This window comes from Rhodnius prolixus, unplaced genomic scaffold, assembly GCF_049639745.1.
Source record: "Rhodnius prolixus isolate KJV_2025 unplaced genomic scaffold, Rpr scaffold_14, whole genome shotgun sequence".
Classification (NCBI taxonomy): domain Eukaryota; kingdom Metazoa; phylum Arthropoda; class Insecta; order Hemiptera; family Reduviidae; genus Rhodnius; species Rhodnius prolixus.
The window spans coordinates 3672685-3698062 of record NW_027411594.1 but is presented as its reverse complement, the minus strand read 5'-3'; the positions used below and the strand labels follow the sequence as shown (position 1 = coordinate 3698062).

General features: G+C 33.8%; 1 protein-coding gene across 2 annotated transcripts in view; it reads right to left on the bottom strand.

Moving 5' to 3' along the window:
- The window catches only part of LOC141451684 (metabotropic glutamate receptor-like), a 97462-nt gene continuing 72084 nt past the window's right edge, over window positions 1-25378 (bottom strand). For both annotated transcript variants that reach the window (XM_074123188.1, XM_074123189.1), the window contains 14 exons: window positions 15537-15682; window positions 10390-10560; window positions 9868-10012; window positions 7420-7671; window positions 7013-7294; window positions 6358-6507; window positions 6092-6225; window positions 5443-5535; window positions 3956-4188; window positions 3692-3854; window positions 2447-2660; window positions 1972-2123; window positions 1764-1893; window positions 1-316 (listed from right to left, as the gene is read on the bottom strand). In XM_074123188.1, coding sequence (XP_073979289.1) covers window positions 147-316; window positions 1764-1893; window positions 1972-2123; window positions 2447-2660; window positions 3692-3854; window positions 3956-4188; window positions 5443-5535; window positions 6092-6225; window positions 6358-6507; window positions 7013-7294; window positions 7420-7671; window positions 9868-10012; window positions 10390-10560; window positions 15537-15682 — 2435 coding nt within the window. In that variant the 3' untranslated portion in view covers window positions 1-146. The remainder of the gene's footprint in view (window positions 317-1763; window positions 1894-1971; window positions 2124-2446; window positions 2661-3691; window positions 3855-3955; window positions 4189-5442; window positions 5536-6091; window positions 6226-6357; window positions 6508-7012; window positions 7295-7419; window positions 7672-9867; window positions 10013-10389; window positions 10561-15536; window positions 15683-25378) is intronic.

Genomic DNA, 25378 nt, shown 5'->3' with positions numbered 1-25378 from the left:
CTAGATATATCATGGGCCTATTAATTTATTCTTCAAAACTTCCAGTTATTGCTTATTTTTTCCAATTTATTTTATTATTTTTAAACCACAACTGGTCGCCGTTTTGAACGTTCATAAGCGCGTAACCTTTTTATAAATTTATGGTGCTATGTATTATTACAGTTGAGCTCTTTCTTTATAAATCCATCGCACATGGCGGTTTTTGGAGATGTTTGTGTTGCTTTAGAAATATAACCGGATAAAGTTTTTATTTCACCTAATGACGGTCGATCCACTGAACATTGTTGTTGCAACTTCATCAGTGACTCTGATGTAACTGTAAAAACATACAAGTTTAGTTGATCACACTAGAATGGGCATTGTTTTCGATAAAGTTAAAACTTAGCCCCCTAAAGCCATGATACAACGTTTTCTTTAGCTAAATTCCTTGAGGGAAGATGGACATCAGCTGATAAATGGAGTCGTTCTCAATTGCTTAAAAAGATTATGTTAACTACAAACGAGTTATTCTGGACTATTCCACAACATAGCGCTAATCATTTCTTCTTGAGAAATTAATGGCGTGTAATTTCAATAAGAATATATAGTACATTGGATCAAATCGTCTTAAAAAATAACACAAGTTACAGAGGAGGCTTGAATACGATAATACGCAATTTTTTCACTGTTCCTTCTCTCTTATAAAATGGAATGATGTAAAATGAACCCAATAACTACTTTCTTTAAGTAAATAAGATTATTCGATTTTCTTTATACTGATTATCGACTTCACGCATCTTAAACTCATTTAATTGATGTAGGGATGCCGATTTTTTCTTTTTAAAAGTGACACTCCTACACCGATTGTGAGGAGAAGTCGTGATTCTCTAAACATACTTAAAGAGTCAGCTTGAATATCAAAATTTAACGAAATAAAATAGGCAAGATACGTCTAGACCGACTAGGTACTGCGATCCTGCGTGCGAGTTATTGAACTATGAACTCAAGAAAAATTACGAGCTGCTTGCATCTGAAGCAGAAGCAAAATGCAACTTCTCCAAGCGGGGGGGACTATAAAAGGGAGAAGGGGATATAAATTAACCCTAGAGCCTTTCCGTAGCTGCTGCCATATTGGGCTTACTAATGCCAGTTAGGGTTTGCACATCTTCTTCTAGTCAATGCGATTTCTAGAACCTGTGACACATGTACTGGCACTCAACCATCCACAAAACAAATAAATTGAAGGTTTTAATGGCTTTTTGAACCTATCAAGATTTTCTCTTGGATCCTTTAAAACATTACTGTACGTAAGGAGATATCTTGGAGAATAGACCTTTATTGGAAGGAGAAGAGGTTATCCTAATCTGTAGATGAGAGCTTTCAAGAAAACCTAGGTTAACAATTGTTTAAGTATATACCGTACCAAATTTTCTCCAACAAGAGATTGGACTGTTTTTCTTAGTAGTAGATATAATAGCTCCCGATAGGTTTTGAACGCGTAAGCTTGGTCATAGATGTCAAAAACGTTTGCACTGAAGCAAAGCATTCATTGTTCACAATTAAAAAGACTTCGCTAATTGTTTGCAACGGTATTAACAACTAAAACTGCAATTTTCTATAGAATCTACCCAAAAACATGAATCAATTCTGTACAGTTCGACTCTAATCCCTTGTTTTAAAGTCAACTCCTAAACAAGATCCGAGCTAACCTTTGGTGATCAGAATTCTAATAAACATCAACAGTTTTCTCAATAAAATTAACTTACAGTTCCAAATTAGCTTACCTAGAGGATGAGCTATCGGTAATGTACCAACCATTACACTAGCGCTAGTACCAGTTCTCAGCGCACTTCTTCTTGATTGCATCATACTTTGCCTTACATTTCTTTCTGGTTTGATTAATATGATATATAACTGTAACCGAAAATTCAGAATAAACGTCCGAATAGGATTAATAAAAAGTAGTTTAAAATAATAATTTAAAGAACAAACCTTCGGAGAGAAAAGACAAATGACTGTGACACTGGCTGACAGACTGATGGTTACTGACATGCTGGTAATTCTCAATGGCATGTGATTACCAGTCACAAAGTACAGAGGAACAAAAGCCAACCAGATAATGCATGTAGTGTACATTGTGAAACCTATAAGTAAATAAAAACCAAATTAGTTTTCTCTCGTAATAGAAAACTTGCCAACACCAGACAGGGTGCTGTATGAAGCTCCTTGAAAGAGAATTAAGATGTTTTATTCATTCTGGCATAATAAGAATAAGAACTTGATTTTCAAAAATCGTTATGTTTATCATTGTAGAAAATAGTAAAAACTATACGTTTACTTATTATTTTAAGAAGAATATATTTTGTTTCTTTTACAAAAGAACTTTTTTGAATTTTGAGCAGAGTTAAACACCATTTCGATAAAGTTTTCATTTTGAATCAAAGCATCTTTGATGCTGTTTATTTACCTATATGTTTGGATTCATTAAACGCTTCTGGTATATTCCTGGTGAGAACAGCATACACTGTACAAACCACAATCAACAATATCGGGTAGGCAAATGCAATCATATATGAAGCGTCTATATAGGATGAACAAACTAGAAGATTATCTTCTCTGGTCGGATAATGATGTATTGCTTTTGGTGGTGATATTATCATCCATAAAATATTTATAATTATCTGGAATATAGAATAAATAGTTAATTTACTCGTTTCAGTTAGTAGAAAGAAGTAGTGAGATATTTTTTTTTTTCAAGTAGGTTTGGGACCCCAATCACAATAGACATAGATAGTTGACAAATGTAAAAATTGTGTAACAACCTCTTTGCTGGTTCTTATATTTACATGAAATTACTTAGTGTCGCCAATAATAAAAATGTCAAGGCACAATTAAGACACTAGTTGAGAAATTGGTGAAAATATACTGAAATATCTGGTACCATGGGATTTCTGCTAGCACGATTCCCACCAAAAGGAGAACAAAATGAGCCTTTTCGCGTAGACTTGCACAAGTTGTCGCCAAATCACGTACAACTACTTCCGGTCATGTTCACAACGTTTTAGAACTCACTATCTAATTAATTAAAGGTCACGAAATCTATTTCAGAAAGATGAGCCTGGATATTAATCAAGAAAAACTTCAGAAGGCTATCCGAAGAACCTGTGATACCATTTTGATTAGTAGTGTTCCATAAAACCTTGGAGGCGTAAATTGGTAAGAACTACACAGAAGCCTATGGTTTCCCTAAAACTTCCATTGCTGCATGAACTTAGCAAACTTTCTAGAAAGTGAAAAACCATCTATGACTTAGAATTAGCTCTGAACTAATTCCTAAATCACTTTAAATTTTACCATTTCAATATTTCTTCCATTTTGGCGAAGAGTAGGTAGTCAGTAATGGAAAAGAGCAAATACTTTACCGTTAACATTTTTTCTAACTAATGAAAATCAGCTGCACTCGGGTTTAGAATTGGGGATTCGAACTGGGGATCACCCACTTCGTAATCACTATACCGGCAAACGCCCATTTAATTTTTAAATATATCCAGCAGCAAAAAACAAAGCAATATGAATGCAATTAAAAAACAAAAAAATAAGAAGAAACAGCAGAATCTTCACAAATCATTTTGATCAAGAATCAATTCATTTTAATTTTATTTATAAAAAAGAAATTTAAAGTGATCAAAACTCAACATATATTTGTCTTTACCTGCAAACTAATAAGAAAACCACAAATAATTAACTGAGATCTTGGAGAGATAAAACTAGGCCTTTTTATAGTTCTTTTCCCAGCTTTGAATATCCTGGCTATTCTATTCGTTTTGGTAAACAGTGCAGCATAAACCACGGTGAAACAAAATCCAGCTCCGAATCTGTGTGCAGAATTAACAAGTAATAGAATAACATTTTGCATCCAATTTAACAGTAAAAATGTAAACAACAATTTTTTTTTTTAAAAAAGTAGAAATTTTACCTTTGTATACCGCAAACAATATCCGATGGTCTAATAACTAAGGCGAACGTAATAGAATAACAGAGGAAAATACCAGAAAGCAAGACATAACTGAGTTCTCGGCCAGCTGCTTTCACTATCGGTGTGTTGTTGTTCCTGGCGAACACTATCACCACGAACAGTGTGATGATAATGCCGATCACTGATAAGGACATGGCACCGATTGCCCAGCCACTTCCAACTCTCAGATATACCTGAATGCAAGAAAGTAAACATTCAATATCAAAAAACATGTAAAATGATTTCACATAAATAAATAATAGATTAAATTATTTTTGTTTGTACTCCGAAGCATCATAGAATGTAGCCGAGAAGATCTAGCACCGCGTCAATAGGGTATTTTGCATGGTTCCCCTATTTCGAATTAAATTTCAATACCTTTATACCAAGAAGTTTATTTGTTATTCTTAACGAAAATATTAAATGATGAAATTGACTTCCCTGAGCTCCTGGCTGTTGTTCCTTTTAACTACCAGCACGCAGACTCATCATTCGCGGCCCCATTTTGTCGTTCCAACATAGAATCGCGATGTTTTGCAATGAAAGGAAAAATCTGAATTCCATATGATGCTGATGTTGCACAAAACACCCAGTCTGTGACACTTGACACTATTATTTTGTTGTTTATTTATATTTGTATTCACATCAACCATTTTGGCAAATTGCTGTTGTTGATGCAATTTTGAAACAAATGAATTTTGAGCCGAGAATTTTTTTATAAATTTATTTTTAATCATATTATTGTTTACAAAATGTTCAGACCTACATCTATTGCTGCCCTAACAGATGCAGCACAACTGAAGACCATAAATTTTATTTCATTTTTCATCCAGCATACCAGATTTTTTTGTCATTAGTATCTTTCTTTACTTTAAATGCCATTACCACTGTTACTACTTTTATAATATATCAATGATTTAGTATGAAGTTAGTAAATTTCAACATTACTCTTCATTTAAAATTTTTACTTCTAGGGTGGCCAATGGTAAGAATGTATAATTATTATAAATAGCGGCACTTAGAAGTCTTCCAATGGGGAACAATAGGAGAGAAGTTGTCAGCTTTCGCAAGTAAGTTGATGTTATTTGGGCCCATAAAGTTTTAATTTCAAGTTTTAAAGTGGACTGGAAGACTTTCATATTTAATGATCAGATATAATCGGAAAATGAGTGACCTGATCCTTTAGGGAAGTTTGTTAAGCCCACTGCTCCAGGATACGTTTTGTATTCAGTAAACTAGCCATTTGCTAGAACTCTAGCAAAGAATTGTAATTGTTAGAAGAACAATCATTTAAGTCAGCGTAGACATTTTGTTAACTAATATTCAATAAGATTGAATTGAAATTTTGATTTAGATTTCCTAAAAAGAATTGCAATCAAACAATTATAAGAAGTCATGTGACTATAACAGCACGAAAAATGAAGGAGACATAATATCAATTCTTTTACCTCAGGTAAAGGTAGGCATTGTTGACGATTCATGTCAGGTAATGTACCTCCAGGGCAAGCCAAACATTGTGTCTCGTCTTCTAAGTCCAATACCTGAAGAAATATTTTTAATAAATATATATATATACTTTTAATCTATTGACACAAGCATAAGCTCAAGAAGAGAGATTACGTTTGTTAATACCACTTTTGTAACATTATTTTACTTTTAAATTTGTAAGCTAAGTTGAACAAGGATTTAGCCAGAGCAGCTGCTAATTAAATACTATGCTATTTTGAAAGCCGCTCATAAGCATTTCACCAAAATTACGAAAATCAAGTAAACAAGGGTTTTATTTTTGTTTAATGATACTTTGAAAAAATGAAAGTAACATCTACTTTTCCAAGAAGCTTTACGACTAGCTAAACGACTAAACTACAAATTCCTCATTAGGTTTTAGGCTTTAAATAAAGGCATAGACCGGAAATCGAACCCAATACCACAATAAAAATTGAGTATTGATTGAGTGTCACTACGTAAGCCAGCCAGATTTGGGGAAATTCTATTTTTTTGTTTGTTTTTTGTTACTAAATTTTGGATAAGAGAAGACATATTTTATTTTTTTAATGTAAATTCATCTTCTGAATAAATCGAAATGGTAACGAATACCTGATATTGGCTGCAGTTGAAACAATGCCAACAACACCTTTCGCCTTCAACATATTTCTTTGGCTGTCCAACTGAACAAGGAGAACTACACACTGATTCTGGAGGTATTTGACTTCCAGTGTTAAATTTTATATCTGAAAATTGATGTGATATACACCCATAAGCAGTCAAAGAAAATTCAACCTTACTACAACAGTAATTAATAAACACAAAATTTTGAATATCATTCATCAATTTGATTAGATTCAATTTGAATTGAATATAACCTGACATGTTCAGTAAGAGTTCACCCTCAATGTACTGTCCAACATTAACCCATTGGTAATTTCCAGATGATATCTTCTTAAAGTGCACAATGTTATAGCGGGCAGGACCGTCACCATTGTTGTCAAAATGAAATTTGTCACCGGATAATCCTATAGTTTAAACCAAATAATGTAATCAGACAGGAATAAAAAGTTCAATACAGAAATATAATACTAAGGAAGAATTGGTCGGGCAATTAAGTTCAAATCATTAAGGACAAATCATGCAATGTAAATGTAAATGATCTTCCTAGCGGTATTTTGAAGAAGGCAGGTGTTAATATTTTAAAATTTTTTTGAAAACATTGTAGTTAATCGATTGAAAAACGTCCATAATGGATAAATGTACATATTGTTTTTTTGTTAACTGGCAATTTTAAAATAGTCCTACCCAAAAAATTAAAATTAAGCATGCCTGCCTAGAGTGCCGATGTAGACACTAATTATTGCGAAGTAGTAACATCTGCCTCGAAGTGATTGTAACTGATTTGGAACTAAATTGTACGGTATAAGTGAACTTAAGTACGATAAAAAATAATAGCTACATATTACTAGAAGCAATTTTTTCTCAACCACAAAGTACATCATCAAAAGCAAATAAACCAAAAAGTAATACCTTGAAAACTGACTTTCCTGAGATAGCGTAAGAGTTCTGGTCCTTTAGTTGGATTCATTTTTGTGCATATTCCTTTGTAGTTGCCACATAAATCTCTGTGCATATCTTGCAAGGCAACTGAGAGTGCAGTAACTGCATCGCTAACAAACTGCAACTGTTTTTCAAAAACGATACCACTTTTGGTTAGACGATCTTTAGAATTGCATTCTCGTACGAATTGTATATTGTAGGGTGTAGGTGTACTGTTCGGATAGCGACATTTAAAATGATCTTCCCAAAATTCTGAAATATACAGGACAGATAAATAAGATTTATAAGTTACGTATAATTAAATATTTGATTATTACCTTATATATTAATCCACTAGCAATAAAATAAAATACTTCATTCTTTTTAGGATAACTGACCAACAAACCAAGGATTTCTTTTATTGTTCTCCACTGTCAGATTTAAGAAATATTCTTCAAAGCCGGCCACTGGATTTGCTTGGGGCTGTACAGAGAGAGTGCCTTCTACTTGTGCCTCATTACCATTGGATACTAAATCTCGAGCACTCCAGCCGTCTGATCCGATCCATGAAAAACTGCCAGTAGCGTTACAACGTTTTACCGCTCGCATTAATTCAGCTACTTCTTGGTCTGAACCGAATATAATAACACCTGTAATTTAATGATATATCTCAGAAATTATAAATTATTTATTTAAAATAATATATATATATTTATGCCTAATATTTACTTCACTATAATCCCCAGTTTTAGCAGAAGTTTTATTTTAGTAAAACAAAAATTGACACTACATGGCTAAAACTAGAAATTACAATTTCCTCTAAAAGATCTGAAAATGTGAATTGTTTAACACAATCTCAAGAGCTTATATAACAACCTTTTTTAATTTTTATTTCAAATATCACTGATGAAAGAGGTTTAGCACCTTCATTTGGGTTCTTCTCGTCCTAGAGTATCCTATCCTAACAACCTTAAACCATACCTCACACTAACTCCTCCATCACAATGAAAACAACACCAAGGAACTGCAGAACTGGTTGACTTGTGGAACTAATTGCTCCCACAGGTAACTCTATCTCATCACCACTCATAATCACTCACTCACGCACATTACAGAGGGGGCGGATCGCAATACATGTCCCGCCTAGTTATTTTTAATTTGTTAGAAAAATGTTTCCAGTGAAGTACGTTTATCCATTTAAATCCAGAAAAATGGATCTTTTTATCCAAAGAATGTGATAAATTTAAAACAGAGACTTTTTTTCTATGTAAAGACTGCTTCATGTTTTGTTCATCGCTCGGTTTTGGACGAACATCCAATTTGATTTCTTTCTAAACAGAGTAATATGATTGATTTGATTATTTATTGTTCATAATTCAAAAGTTCTGATAAGAATTTGATATCCATGTAGTAAAACAAAAAGAACCCGCGCAATAATTAGAATAATATTTCATAGACATATTTTAGAATAGTCACAAACTTACAAAGAAAAATGTTACTTATAGTGAAACGTAGCTATATCTAAGAGAATATTTAGCTCAACTAAATTGACTAAATTTAAATAATTCATAGAATATGGTTAAACTTTGTTAATAGTTTAAACATATTATAATAACTATTTAAATGTAGTCAGCAAAACGTTTTAATATTCTCTCAAGGGGCTACACTTTAACACGTCTTTTCTGCTTGTAAAAAGGTTACAAGTCACATTGTTACCAACATCTGGTGAGCAGGCCATAAAATAAACAGGCCACTTTTACGGTTAAGCCACGTAGCTTGTAATAAGTAAACACTTCTTATTTAAGAAAAATAGAAAAAAATTGTCAAAGTTGGGTGTTTTTCAACGTTACACTTTTTCGTGCAGTTTTTGATGGTCAACCCTTATACAACTGTCCTACCGGACAGTTTTAATTTAATTTTTTTTTGCTGTGTTTTGTGTCCACGCTGCTCACTTACTGTTTGAGAACCCTTGAATCCTAGCCACATTGTTTTCCAGAAGTGCGAAACAACCACGTTGACCTTGCTACCATTTTTTTTTTTTTAATTATTTAAATGTAAATAATTACCCAATTAAACTTAGCCCAAAATATCGTAATAAATAATTAATATAAAAATATTTTGTTGATACAATGGCTGTTCCTAGACTCATATATCTTTTTTTCTTTTATTTATCGATATCTAATGGTTTTTGGCATTTAGTGTATTACACAGGAGCTCCGAACAGCATTCTCTCTTTGCTAACAACTCTTGACTTTCAATGGGCAGTGAACAATTAAGTGAAAATCTAAATTAGCTTCGCCTTTCTTACAAAATGCCCTGATGGGCAGAAATTGTTTTGTAACGGACAGGTACCTATGGCCTTCCACTATTCTGGTCCTTCAACTGCGTATTTATTTATTCTGGGATGTAACAACTGTTCGCAGATATGAATGAAGAACTCTAGCTTGTTTCTTGGGTCGCTATTTGTTGTTATAGCTTCATATTTGTTATTAACTTTACTAGTTAAAAAAAATAAAATGTATTTTGAAATTCGATGAGTTCCAATATTTCCCCTCTCTTAACTCAAAAAAATCATGCGAGTATTCCACACCAGATTTTTTTATTTTAATTATTGCGTGTTGTTGTTCAAACCTTGTTTCCCTATTTTGATGACATCCGATATTGTGATTAGATATGCTGAGTAAACTACATAAATAGTTTGCAATCAAATTGACATTAAGTTTGAACTTTTTTTTTGTTGTAACTCGTTTATGTTAAAAAAAAGGCCCTTTTAACTTTTATAAACACACTTCTTAAAACATTATTTCAGTTAACAAAATATTATATAATTAACCAACTGTACTCACCTTTGGCACGAGGTTTTGTCTGCAGTTTAAGGATTATATTATCATATACATTATCTTCGGCTACACCGGAATCTTTAACCAGTTTCTCTTTCACTGCTATACAAATACTATGTCTATCCAATAATACTTCCAATTCTTCAAAAGCCTTGAAAAAGAGATATAATTATTTTTTAAGCAAATAAGAATTCAGAAAGAAGTATCTTAATCAATAGAAAAATTCTAAAATGCTCAACAAAATATTTTAACGACAAAAGAGGAATTGGTCCAGAGAAGCGTTATTCATGTGATACTACGTTTAATAAAGGACTAAAGTAATTTCTTTACCAAACTTGAACTTATGAATAAATAATATTTTAAAGATGTTAGTTACAAAATTACTAGTTAAAACAATTGGGAAAGTGGTTTTCACAAATTACTGTTGAATTAATTTTGCTTTAATCAAATTAAAGTATAAAAAAGTACTGATCATTTGTTCAAAATAAACCGTACAAAAAAACACCCAAATTAATAAATATTGATTACCTTAATACCATAGTTGGATTCTTCATAAATAATAGAAACATAACTCCACCCAAGCCTTTTAACCAGTTCAACCATCGCTTGCACCTGATGATGATCTGATGGAATTGTTCTTGTAAAATATTCAAATCTTTGTTTATTACTTAGTTCAGGACTTGTGGAAAAATATGAAACCTAAAAAATAAAAATTGCTTCTATTTAAACTATAACTCAAGTTAAAGATTGACAAGTGAAATGAAATAGTAATTTATATTTTGAAACAAAGGCAGAGGGCAGGTTGCGACATTTGATGTACTATCAATTTGCAAGATTACAACCACATTTCTCATGATAGCCGGAGATAGAATTCTGAAATAGTTTTGGGTAGGTTGATATTTCCATCTCCTCTATCAAGCAATGTTGGCATATAAATCTTCTGTGAATGATTACAGTCCATCAGGAAATGTTGCGTCTACAAGCTTCTTCAGTCTCTCCACGTCTAATAAGGCCAGTAAATATAACACATTTAGGACAAACTGCAGCTGATGTTATTGAACAAATCTCATGCGAAGTTAATACTTTTTTTTTTTTTTTGGCGCATCAACAGCTGAGGTTATTAGCGCCAAAGTTAATACTTATTGCCCTTTAAATCAAATGGAGGATTAGATTTTGTACAAAGATTTGATTTTGTTTGATTTTTTTTTTTTTATGATAGATTAGACACCCGCTAGAATTTTAGGAACATTCAAGAAATTCTAGGCGCCCGATTTTTTGTTTTACTACAATATTTAGAATTGCAGTGAAAAAGAGAAAAAGAAAAATCAACAACGGAAAACATCTATTTTAACAACAATGTATCTGAAAGCTGGTTAACATTATAAACATGGGTAGAGCTTTCCATTATAGAACCCGGGCGACATTGCTCTTTCATTTGGACGTGATCCAATAACCAACCATTGTCAGAAAATGTTTGCTTATATTTAACTGTAAGGCACCAGTAGGAAGGGAACCTGCTGTTGACATAATTCGGAGCAATCCGTACACGACGAGTCAGTTACAATATATTTTGAGAGTTACACGACACTAACTATCCGTCCGATAGCTTTTATCTTGTTTGTTTATTGATACATGGCGGCTAATACTTTGATTCCTCTTTTATTTATTTTGATAGTGACTGCTCTACAAATTTGTAACAAGAGCTTTTTCAAAGCAACTTTACAATATCGATCTCAGCCGTAATTCCCAAGGCGATCTAGTGTCACGATCAAAGAAACTTTTGACTTATTGTGTCTTTTATGAAGACATAAGGCCAGATTAAGTCTGTAACCTGTTATGAGAGAAAGGAACTCTTAGGCACCCCACGCAAGGAACCTTTTTCTAGGCATCTTTCAACAGCATCTATCAGAGAAAGATATTTCTTGTAAACTAAAAAACTAGCCTTCAGGTGGAATCTTTCTAAGGTAGGGTTTGGTAGAGGAACAACCGTGGGCGAAGGGAAACTAAAATAAAAATCATCATCACTCTATTGATACGAAACTAAATCAAAATATGCATATTTTTTTTTTATTATTATAGTAAACTCTTCACGGTGTACTGAAGTCCCATTCAGAGATTCCACTTGTTTAAAACTTTAGAAATATATAGCTTCTAGCGTATTTTTCAGTTACAATTTAGTAAAGGCCTTTCAGCCTGCTCGCGTCAAAAACCTGCGTAGCAGTTACCGGCAAGGACGCTGGGTGTTGTACTGTTCACCTTAACCAACAAGACTAGTAAAGATGAACTTTTATGATTCATGGTTTGGTTTAGAAAAACTTCAGTTCAAAAAGCTGCAAGATCAGCAGGTAAAAAAAGGATGTATTTCTTAGCCACCACAAGGTCTTCGCTAAAATGTGATCTCACCCATTGCTGGATACCTAATTAACTCCTTCTCAAGAAGCCTCTCACTTCAGCCCAAATTTAGAGGGTAGCATGTGCATCCTAGACCTGAAATCTAAACTGAATGCTAGCTAGTTCCACCTTCCTCTTCGTGATGCAATTAAGTGAGGACCCTGAGCTTGGAGAGAATACCAATTTTCGCCGTCCGAAACATCAGTCCTCCCTCAACTCTCATTGATTCTAATCTATAACATCATAGCATAGACGTCTTCTTCTCTAGTCCCGTTTTTAAAGTAAAGTTCATTATAATATTTTATGTATCTTATATATTTTAATGAAGAATAAATTTAGAACTAAAATTTCGAGTTTGAAGACAATTTTAAAACAGGAAACTTACTGAATGAACTCCAAAGTTTTATGAGATTTCGAAAATGCTTCGAACGATTTTTTTTTTTTTTTTAAACAGTTCATTCTGTAAGGTAGGTGTCGATCAATAACATTCATTAACAATAATTTTGCTAGGAAAATTAGCCTTACGACAATCTTTGGAGGGATGGGGAACATTAAAAGAGTTATTTTGCACTTTGAAAACAAATATGAATAAAAACTTGGAGCAAGTTGTATGGGCGTTCAGACCAGATCTTTTTTCTTGTCTCGCACAAATAAAAGGTTTCCTTTTTCTGTTTAGCTGGAAGTTCTGAATAGATGAAAGACAAGTTTTACTTTGTCGATGTGTTCATCCGTTTCGTTTGACATCCGTTGTTGTGGTGAAAAAGAGGTAAGATCTGAACAACTGGGTACATAATAGAAGTGAATGTAGGGTACTGTAAAAGAAACAGTTTTCTTTTTTTTAGTCACCGTTCCTGCGGAGTATTTTCAGGAAAGAAAATACATTTTACACACACATATATTTTATAAAAGAAACACTCGTTCACACAGCTTCTATCTTTGTATTTAGTAATAATAGATTTTTGTTTATGATTTTCTTTTTTTATTTGAATATTTTAAAGTAACTAAATAATAATAACAGCTTTATGTACAACCTTTGAACAGAACAAGCTCTTACACAAGAAAGGTACGGGTTTTTTTTTTAAATACATAATTAGCGTAAACATAATTAAAAAGTACAATTTAAAGAAAACCAAATAATCGACAAATATACAAGAAAAGTAAAAGTGTCACAATAATGAAAATTACTTAACACAAAACCAATTAAAACTTTTTTCCCATAAGTTCCTAATATCATGTCACTTGACCCAACTCAAAATACCTTTTTTTTTGAACATTATTTCATGCTTCTCTATTCTCTTACTGTGTGTCCACCATTCCACAAACCCTCTTTCGTTTCTCCAACAGACTATCTTGTCAACCTGTTCTTCTCTTGCGCAGTTTACTCTAAACTTTTTTTGCCCATTTTTGAGCCACATGATCGGCCCATTAATTAATTTATGGGCTTCCATTTCCCAGTACAATACATTTCCGAATCTGTACCGGAACTTTGACTTAGCTGATCTTATCCAGGCATTTGAAAGATAAAATTGGTGTTCAGTCGAACTCATCTTTTCTTGGCGTCCTCTCTTTTTAATTTTCCCGCCATGCTTTTCCCGCGTTTTGGTTCCCGCCAAACTTCTTTAGCCTCGCATCTTGTAACCTTCATTGTGTTTTCACTTCTCTTCTTTCCAGGCTACAGTGCATCTCGTTAATCGGCAAGAAGAAGAAGCAACAACCACCTTCCTGTATCCTTTACATTACACTTCTCTTCAGCATCAGTTTTTCTCCATCTTCAACTGCAGGGTTATCTCGGTGTCTTTTGTTTGCCCTCTTTATGGCCCTGGCCCTTGACCCCACTTGGTGTCCAACCTTGTCGAGGTGGTGGGGCTTACGCACTAAGGGCACTAGAGATTAACCCTCTCTAAAACTCTCGCGTTTTCCGCTTCTGGGTGTAGGCGTCTTCGCGTGCCTACAATTGGTAAGGGGCCAAGTCTGATTTCCATATAATGTGCATACGATACATGATGCGTAAGTACTTTTCCTGTTATTAAATTGGAAAAATACTGCTTTTATGCGTCCAGAATTTCTTCCATCTGCTGTTAATTATTTTATTAAGCTCTTAATGTTCCCCTTCTTACATTTGAGAGGGTTATGGTCTTCGTCCAATTCGGCCTCTTGCCGTTTTACATTCTCTAACCTGTAATGAAAGTACAGGTACTTTTCTCATCGAATTCAGTGTAAGGAAGAACTGCGATCCTCTAAATAAAATAACTCTTTGACCTCTATATTTTAAGGTATGCAGCAAGTCTAGCGCCGCCAAAAGAGTTTATCATGGCAATTCAAATTGCTGAAGAATTGAGTCAGTTGTTATCAGTGGACTCTCTTCTAAGCTCAGCAAATAAAACTATACATGCTGCAATAATTGCTAGGATTATTTTCTAGGAGTGAGAAACTATTCAAATTTTTCAAATAAATATAAAACTGAAATCAAAAATTATAATAAAGTTCCTTCTATTTGAAATGAGAAAGCTTCAATAAAAATTAACAAAAGTTTAAACTACTTCATCATCAACATGAATGATTACGGAATATTCTTTTTATTTTGCAAAACGTTTTAAGCTTTTTTCCACCTAAACAAACAGATGTTCCGCGATATGTGAGTGAACGTGAGTCTCTATACTTATATTGAATGATTCCCACATTTATTACGTGGCTGTAGAAAATTTATTAATAATAAAATTCCTTCAATGTAATATTATTAACATTTAAAGCATTGAATAAAAAAAAAAAGGGCAAGGAACAAAAATAAACAATCGAAAAACTAATAAAAGTTAAATCGACTCAAGAAACAGTAAAAATTAAAAAGCAATTGAATTAAACTCGTAATTGGTTAGCAGACGGCCAATGAATTTCTAAAGGGCTCTAAATTATCCCTCGTCTGAAAAAAACTACAAGGAATGTCTTGTTTAATAAATGAATAATATTCATGAAATCATTTATTGGATAGTAATTGAATTGTCAGTAAACTGACAAAGGGATTATTGCTATGGTGCCCACACCAACGTGCAATTAAAGCTTCTTATTGTATTTAGTGAAAGTTTTTTGTATTTGTAAAACTTAATTAAGTCTTTGTCTTTATTTTTTATGTACCCATTTGAACATAAACTCTCATATCATAGTAGTATCTCTCACGTTACCCTTCCCTTTTTCGTTGCTTCTGTTTTTACTTCAGTCAAATCCAAAGTTATTTGTGTTAAAAAAAAACTTGCTGACATGCAAATATTGCTATTGATAAACAAACAAACCTGTGGTATTTTGAATAACCTTAGTAGATTGGCCACCTGTACAGATGTAACACTGGACGCTGCGCCAACCACACCAGATATAACTTTTCTGGTTCGGGCAGTTTTATTGCAGGTTGGTTCAGCGTCATCCAGATTGCTTATCGAACCTGTTAACACATTCCGAAACAACAGATTTATCAACTGTTAGTTTAATCAAAAGATAATCAAAAATTATACTAGGTTTTAAGAGAATTAAACAAATAAATAGATTGAAATGAAGTAAAATAAAAAGATAATCATCGTTAGTTGAAGGGCTAAAGTAGAAGAGTCGGTCGTGTTGTTGCATCTTCTATTTTCCCTTCTTGTTTTCCTTCTTACCATTAAAGGGCATTACAGAGAATATACTTTGATCTAACAGAAACTCGATTATTTAAGAAAAAAAAAATAGCGAAAGAAAAGTTATTCTAAACATAAACGAGTAAAAGCCGCACTAATAACTTCCATTTCAAAGGGAAAATCAGACGGCCGCCGTCTTAAAAAAAATGTCTTTAAACTCTTCTCGTTTCGTTTTCTCTTCTGAATTTTGAAGAGATTTTTGTTTTCAGTATTTAAGTTGGTATTTTTTTTTTAGTACCACTCTTAATGTTGTACAATTTAACTTATCGAAAACTTTTTTTTCTCCTGAAACTGCTTTGAAATTTAGTAATTTAACTAATGGATGGGTACAAAGTTCTTAGAATAATTGAGCATTCATCATACTCTTTCATCTATTTCTTCACTAAAGGAACTAATTTCATGCTACAACTATTTATTTGTTGCAGATAACTTGCTAGCTACTTTCACACCGGTCTAAGAAGCACTTGGCCCAAGAGCATTTCACTTGAGCATGTTGATTGTTTCGCTTCCATTAAAATGAACTCTGAAGCAATTTCTATATCTACTTTAGATATGGCATCAATGTCTACACTCTCTAGATGTATTCAGCTGTGTCCACTTCCTCTTCAAGTCTTACTTAGGAAACTTAACATGTTTTTTAAGTGAACAAGCCTGCAAATCAATCTCGGAAAAAAAAATCAAAATTATTACGCTTCTCACTTAATCCACAAGGTTTTTAGAAAATGTTTTGAACTCTGGTTTGTTCAGTTTAGGTCTTGGAAATCTGTTCTCTATTTGCGCCTGCAACATTAGTTTAGATTAAGCTGGTAATACATTTAAAGTTATTTGTCTCTGTTTTGTAATGCATTAAAATATGATGTTCGTCATCGTGTATCTTCCCTGAAATGGATGTATCCTCCGTTTTGGTCCATTAAGTAGCAATCCTCCATATGATATCGAATCCACTGATGCAGCCTCATGAAACGTTTGATAAATAGATAACGATAAGTATTCCAGACCAACACCCAACAAAACTAGAGTTCTAAAAGAGAAAATCCCAATAATAAAGATACATATTATGTTTCAGAGAATATGTTTTATTCGCCAACAAATAACAAAAGTTATTTCTAGATAAAAGACGAGTTCTAGACACAAAAATAAAATAATACAAAGGCCTGATGTCTTTTCCTCCAGACTAGTGGGAAGGTTATTTCGCCAGGAAATAATGTCATTTATGAAACTGTTCAATATTTTGATAGTTGTTTTGACAAAACATTAAATGTACTTTTTATACTAAATGTTGTAAACTTTCTTTTATCAGTAAGATAACATTAGATATTGGCATGTTGGCTAATTTTTATTTTCTTAAATAAAAAGTAAAGTGGGATGGAGACAAGAAATAGTTAAGAAACAAAGCTTTGCAAGGTTGGCTAGAATAGTGTTAATTAAAGGAAAATCAACTTAACACAAGGGGCTTTTATAATTTGGAAAACAAAAACTGATCACAGAATAAATTTCATTCGTTTCATGTTTTGTAAACATTTTTACCACCTTTTACTTCTATGAAATAATCAATAGCAGCAGACATTTTAAATTATGTTTTCACTTAAAAAAATACAGGGTTATGACATCACCATTATATAAACCACCAAGATATAAACGGTATTTAGGAGCATAATTTGGGTGTTCCCAAAAATAGTTTTTCAAAATGTCCAAAAATCCTGGAAACACTAGCTAAATTTCGTTTTGATAGTATTTTTGCTTCCATACTGAAGTTTTGACCGAAAAGGAAAGATCAGAAATGTTAAAAACACATTTTACAAGCGTCCCTGGAAAAATTTAATAATTAAAAGTAATACAGAATTGGGCATTTTCATTTTGAAAACAAGTTTCCTCTCAAGAGAGAAAGTGAGAGATAAAAAAAAAAAACGGATTGAGTTTTTCCACACAAACTTGTTTTCCAAGTGGAAAATTAAAGCCAAACAATAGTTTGCCATGTTCATCAAGCATTCTCTGTACTCCTTGTTTTCTTACAGCTTTGTTCGCTCCTGATTTTTTTTTTTGTCCTTTCAAGGAAGGAAAATTAAAACCGAAGTTTTCTTCAGAAAAGTTTTTTTTTTGTCCTCCCACAAACTCAACCCTGGATAAGTAAGTATGAGTGAGTTTTGGGCAGAAAAGATTGTGAACTAGGAAATCAAATAAAAAATAGAGCTTTTCATCTTCTTTTCTATTCTAACTAAAAACAAGGGATATTTGTCTTTATTTATTCGACCCTCACTTACGTTAAGTCCAAGATATGCGCCATCTTAGCGGAACTGAAGGTAAGAAGAAAGGGATGGCTATCCATGGAAGGCTAGGCAGAAATGATAAGTCCAAGGATCATGCACTAGGAAGCTATGGGTAAATTTCCCAGCATCTACTAGGCAAAGAAAAAAGAAGGACTTAAGCAAGTAGTACGAGGTCAGGAGGTAGTGATCCTATACCGAAATGAGTTGGTTTGATTATGGCTTTGCTCATTCAATGAGTTTAGCAAAGAAAACAAAGCTACCTTATATTTTAGGCGCTAGGACATCGGAGAACGAAGCGTCCTACATTTTAATCAGGGTGTTTCACCCATCTTTTAAGCAGCCAAAACCCATCGCGGGATGTATCCAAGAGGAGGAAGCCAACAAAGATAAGCTCTGAAGTGATTAGAAATGAAACAGGCAAAGAACTCTGTAAACAATTACAACTGTAGAATTCTAAAATGCCTGTATTGGCGCGTTTGATAACTAATAGAATGGTATTTTTAGAATGAGACAACTATGAACACGTTCAAGACAACTACTAACCGCTCTCAAAGCAGAAGCCTTTTACTAAAAGGGGATGTCTCTATTATGCCGTGGGGCATAGGTCCCGTCACGTTTTTCTAATCTTAATCTCTTACTTGAGGCTAGACTTATGGGTAGAAAGCCGAGAGAAAGAGGTCATTATAGAGAGAGAACACGAAGAAGAAAACAATTGTGTACAGAGTAGGTCACTGGGCCAAGACCTTGTGGCAAAATAGAGATCAATGACGAAGAAACACTTCGTCGAACCTCTGCAACCTCGGTTTGTTGAGGAGGTTGAGTCAGAGAATGTTGTATAAGTGTTCACTTAGTATTAATGATTCTTTTAATTATTTAAATTAGCACCGCACGACAGATCCATATATTCATGTATTTTCAAATATAACAATTATCATCTTTTATCATTATCAAATTATGCATGAGTAAATCCTCTTAGAAGTAAAAAATTGCCTCCTTCCCGATGTTTGTCCAGGAAGTTGGAGAGAATGGAAGATAGTTTGTAATTGTATTTGAAGGTAGTCAGGCGTTTAGACGCCACTTCTGTGAGCCACCACTACCAGTGCTGCACAAATACTTGTCGATACATGTGGAGTGGCGCCATTCCCGCCAAACCAACCATTCCCGTCCGACTTTTATTCTCTCCTCAATAACCCCTTTCTAGCCACTGTAGCTACTAGCTTATATGTATATGTGTGCGTATGAAAGAAGTTACTTGTGTATGCTACACACGAACATATATATTTTGTGGGTAGTATGTGTGTAAGTCTATGTTGAAAGTGATACGATAAATATTACTCCGGCAAAAGCCCGTCAGCATTGGAGTAGAGCCAATAAATAGAACTTCTTCCTCCTTCTCCCAAAATGTGTGCCTCATTTCTGGAATGAAACTCATCCTCTGCGATTTTGCTGGGTACATAGATACAAAAAAACTACAAATATAGATTATTACAGATCATATCTTAGGGATTCTACGCGCGAACCTTGTTGTCGATGATGTTCATGTAGCATAAACAGTTTGTGCTTTTATCAAGATCTAGATAATCATCTTAGTTCTATGTTTTGCTTCATTTTTACACTTTCTTGTGCCCACTTAAAAATGGGAAAAATATATTCAATCTACAATATGGGTTATTTAAAGTTAAGAAGAAGAATAAGCTGTATAATTGCTCACCATAAAGTTTAGAATAGGACATGTGATGGGCTTGTCCTCCAGGCATTTCAGACTAAAGATAAAACTTACCGAATTACTAAAATATGAGTTTATAATTAATGTGAACTATTGAAATTTAAAAAATTTGGAATGAGAAAATCATGTACGCGATTCAGATGATATAAAGAAAAAATTTTAGGTTTTTGTTCAAGTCATGCAAAGGAGAATGTCTCTGCACTACCGCTTAACTCCTCTATCGGTTCTCCAGGTAACTAAATAAATCCACTCTTACAGGTGGATTTTTTTTTCATCTCGCTTTAATTCCACAGGTGTTTTACATTCAGAGGTCGTCAATGAAATATCTACAAAACAAATACACGCGTAGACGGAATATAATGCTGAGTTTAAATATTTAAATTAGAATAGCTTTTATTAGAATTCGATGAAAAGAGATATTTATACTTTCTTTTATTCATATTATGTTGTGTGTAGCTCGAACACTCCACTAGGAGTTCCAAGATTACATTATAACGTTTTGATGCATATCAGAAGAATCAAAATCTCTCTTTAAATAAACAAAATGTTTTTTAAACTCATCAATTGCTTTGTCTGCTGTGAACCTCAAGACAAATACTCGTACAGTCGCAAATTATTGTTTTGAATGAAATAAATATCTATTTTTCCTTGTTTATAGTTTTAGCTCCATTGCATGGAGAAAGATTAACTGCAGTACTTGAGAATTTTATTATGCTCGTCTTCCTTTTTATTTTCTTAGAGTTCTGTATAAATAAAAATTTAATCTAAGGTCGTTGCGGAGGATATGTTCAAACACGAGAACTTGCCGAAATGAATCTAAAAATAATTTTGTCCCAAATTAATGAAGAAAAGAAAGAGAGAGGCATCTCAAGTCATGATTTTGTTATGAATACGCCACTAATGTATTTAGAAGCTAAATCAAAAGAACAGTAGTTTTGGAGATACTAATATTATGGACGCTGCAGATCTTTATCAGAATGAATGGATCACTCAGGTATTCCACCAGAACCAATTAATGACTTGGTAGGCCTTTGGTTTCTCTTCAACTATGATGAATAATTTGTCTATTAATCTTGAAATTGTTATTGACAAGTGAATAGTAATTTCTTGTCTTGCCGATTTCTATAGAAATATAACAAACCTCTGTCATAAACTTCCATTGGCAATTATACGTCTAATTTAATGAAGGCTTTTAACGATTGCAACGCAGTCTGACAGGTAAGAGGCCGCTCCCTCCTCCTCTTACTGGTACAATTTGCTTAGGAACTGGAAGGACATATATTTCTCTGTCTTTAGAGATGATTTCTAAGTCTGTCACAGAATCACGTTAGGATAGCTATATTATTTACGAACTTTTTATGACATCGATTCGCGTCCTTGAAGGCCCAGCCCTATTGGTCTAAAGGACAATGACAAAAAAACAAAAAAAATCAGTTTTTGTGATATCAGAAGATTGAACACATGATTGGGAGAAACGATGGATGGTCAAAAGCAATGAAGAAGTGCTTAAAAGAGAAGCGATACAAAATTCTAGTCTGCTTAATGAGAGTTATGAGCGTATTATTGGTCAGCTTACTAGGTACAAATAGCTACTGGGTCTCTTTGATAGTTGAGATATTCAGGATCTGCTTACCTGAGAAAGAGACATCGTCTCATGACCTCAGCCATTGGAAGGAAGTGACAAGAGTGATAATCCATTAAAGGGGATAGAATCAACTGAGATGTCCAATACGCAAACGGCTTTGGGCCTTCTATTTTGAAAAATGGCAGCCTATGAATTTTTTTTTGCCGGTGATCACAATTAATCATTTCGGGAATTTGCGACCTCCTTTCTTTTATTCTTCCCATAGAAAAATAGATTTTTATTAATGATACGAAGGCTATTGTAAAATTGATATACAATGACCCATCGATCCGAAGTGCATTCTATCGTTAGTTTGTAAATACCTAGGGACCTGGAATTAAAGTAGATCCCATATTATTCAAAGCAGACATCCATAGAACTGTTGGACGTGCGAAGCATAAAATACCTAGCGTAAAAGGCTATACTTCTGGAAGTGATATATGTATTTGACGTCACAGTTGTGGACATGTATCAAATGAAAATCATTATGAAAACGCAGAAAGCTGCAGAGTAACATGCTAAACTTAAATGATGACAATTAATTTAGCAAATAATTTTTGAAAAATGATCGAACAAAAATAGAAAATAAAATTTGAGATTTGTCGTTCTTCAATTTTTTTTTTTCTATTTTATTTGTAGTACAGTAAATAAACTTGTTTTTGATTGAATTAAAAGTTGTAGATTGATTTAGAGATAGAACGTTCGACTATGTTAAAGAGAAAAATTTTTCATTAAATTGTTTTATTTAGCGTAGGTTAGGTCAGCAGAGGTCGATGCGTTGATTCGAGGACTTAATTTAATTAAACATAAAATCATATCTTGTCAATCAATACTCAATGACAATAATTTTTGTTTTATTAGTTCTAAATGACATTGAATGAAATTTATCATAGAAGTGAATGCTAGATTAGTGATTAGGATTAGGGCTGGCACTTTACTTGTATAAAATGGACGTTCAACGATCGCTGTCAAATTTCGTGATTAAAAGTAAAAAGTAAAGTAATTGCCTGTCTTTTCAGGTGGGCTTTACGTCCAACTACCAATTAGGTAGACGGAGGCGACTAGCAAACATTCTTTACTGTAAATTTCTTTTATTAACCATTAAATAAAATCCAAGGCCTAAAGACCAGGGAATCGAACCCAGTACCACCACAATACATCTTAGCTTTACAGGTCTCGCCTCTAACCGCTCGGGCTTTGGAGTTTCTTACAGCTTACTGTCCAGTGATGCCTGTAACGAAAGGATACTAGTCTGAGGCCGGCAGTGCACTGATAAAAGCTCCGGGTTCACCCTCCCAATGGCCACAGATGTAACCGTCCCTTTAACTTTTATTTTATTTTTTTAAATAAAAGGTTCACATTACCTCTTGTGAAAAGTATCTGCCACAAAAAGTAGACTAAATTTAATGCAAACACACAAATGTTTGTTTGTATATTCTAGTAATAAAACATTTATGTTATCTATTTCTCGAGACTGTCTCCATTGTTTGCGCTACATTTGGTAGCAACTACTTTTTATTTACCCCTCCGCTCCTTAACACTCCTGCAGAGTAAGAATAAAACTACGGGTCTTGCAGTAGAACTCATTTCCGCTGCCCCCATTCCGTTTAGCTTGTCTAGGCACTAGTTTTACAACACCTACGTATAGTGTGATAAGAGCACCAAGTTAAAAAGAGTTTCAAGCAGTATGTTTTCACACAGTGTTCGAAACTTACTGTATGTGTGTAATACTCGTATTTCTCTCGAGTTTAGGAGCACTAAAAGCTACTGGCACCCCATTATCACCTCAAGTAACAAGTTCTGTGTGCTATATTTTTTTTTATAAAGTTACCACACATGCAAATTGCCCTGAAACTAGTGGCAGAGGGTGAGTTTAGAGGGCATTGATAATGCAACTTTTATGAGAAACGTTAAATTATGTTCATGGTCAAATTGAATGCACAAAGCTAAAAGAGAGCCAAAATTTGGGAATATAATGGTTGTTCTAATTATTCCCTACTTCATACATATTCCTTCGTTTTTCCGGTCCAAAATATCCTTAGTACACTCCTTATTCAAGAATAATTTGTAATAGAAATATCTGCAACAAAATTTCCAGTTATTAACTGTGTTTTTGAAATCTTCAATCACTGTCAATTAGCGATTTTATTAAATAATTGGGTTATAACATATGCCCCAACTGAGAAGTTGCCTAAATCTTGGCAGTATCCAGCAATTAAATTAACTAGATGAAGGCAAGTTGTCAAGTTGTAACTTTATTACAATTCTATGACGGTTAGTTTCACAAGTGTGGGTTAATGAGACATTTTCTTTCTTTTCTTCTGAAAAGAGTTTGTTGTACCCAAAATTGTAATCTTAATTGCTCTAATTTAAAACATCTATAATCTAAAGTATTTTATGTAATGCTTAATCAATATTTAAATCTATTATTTATGTTTAATTAACACAGACCATTTAATAGTAGAAAATCCTCGTAAACTAAATACAGGTTGGGGCAAAAGGTATGAACCGGTTTTAAAGGGATGTAAAACAAAAACAATTCAACTTACAGAAATTATGTTTATATTGTTTAATTCAGTACAGAATCTAGTTTTTTACATTAAGTTTGAAAGATGATATCACGTAGGTGGCGGCCGTCAGCCGCGATGCACTCTTGAAGGCGAATTCAGAAGTTTTCAACCGCTCTTCTGCACATTTCGATGGGTATTGCCGTAACTTCCTCTCTGATTCTGTCCTTAAGTTCTTCCTGGGTATGTGGACGATGTTTAAAAACTTTTTCCTTTATGTACCCCCCAAAGAAAAAAATCACAAAAAGGTGAAAAATGGTCCTTACTTTTTCGAGGATAATGGGCGAACCGTCACTGTCACCGCTGAGCGCTATGTGCCAATGTTGGAAGAGTTTTTTGAACCTGAGCTGGAAGAATTGAGTGAAGCAACTAATCTGGGAGACATCTGGTTCCAACAGGACGGGGCTACATCCCACACTGCTACGATTTCAATGGCAAGATTGAGGCAAGTGTTCCCCCAGCGCCTCGTCTCTTTGAGGGGTGACGTGGAGTGGCCTGCGCGCTCAGGGGCCGTACTTAAATTACGTAACGAACGCAAGGGGGGAGGGGGGTAAGGCTCGATTGTTACCATTCGTTATGGTTCGGGGGAGGGTTTTTTTTAATGCTTGTACGTAATTTTTCCAATTGAATCTATAATTTTTTGGTCATTAATGGAAAAATACTAACGATATTTTTCGCGCCAAATTCTACTATAGCCAACCTTCATACTAAGTGATAATGTAATTAAATAAGTAATAAATAAAAAATATATGTTTGATTTTAATTAAATACTATGCAATGACGATATTCCATAACAAAAAATTACGTACATTTGGCTAGGGGGGGAGGGGAGGTTGACATTTTGTTACGATCTGTTACATCGGGGGGGGGAGGGATTAAAAAGCTCTTTAAATTGCGTTACGTAATTTAAGTACGGCCCCTCATCAGATTTGAGCATTTGTGATTTTTTTCTTTGGGGGGTACATAAAGGAAAAAGTTTTTAAACATCGTCCACATACCCAGGAAGAACTTAAGGACAGAATCAGAGAGGAAGTTACGGCAATATCCATCGAAATGTGCAGAACAGCGGTTGAAAACTTCAGAATTCGCCTTCAAGAGTGCATCGCGGCTGACGGCCGCCACCTAAGTGATATCATCTTTCAAACTTAATGTAACAAACTAGATTCTGTACTGAATTAAACAATATAACCATAATTTCTGTAAGTTGAATTGTTTTTGTTTTACATCCCTTTAAAACCGGTTCATACCTTTTGCCCCACCCTGATGTATATCATTTGTTATAT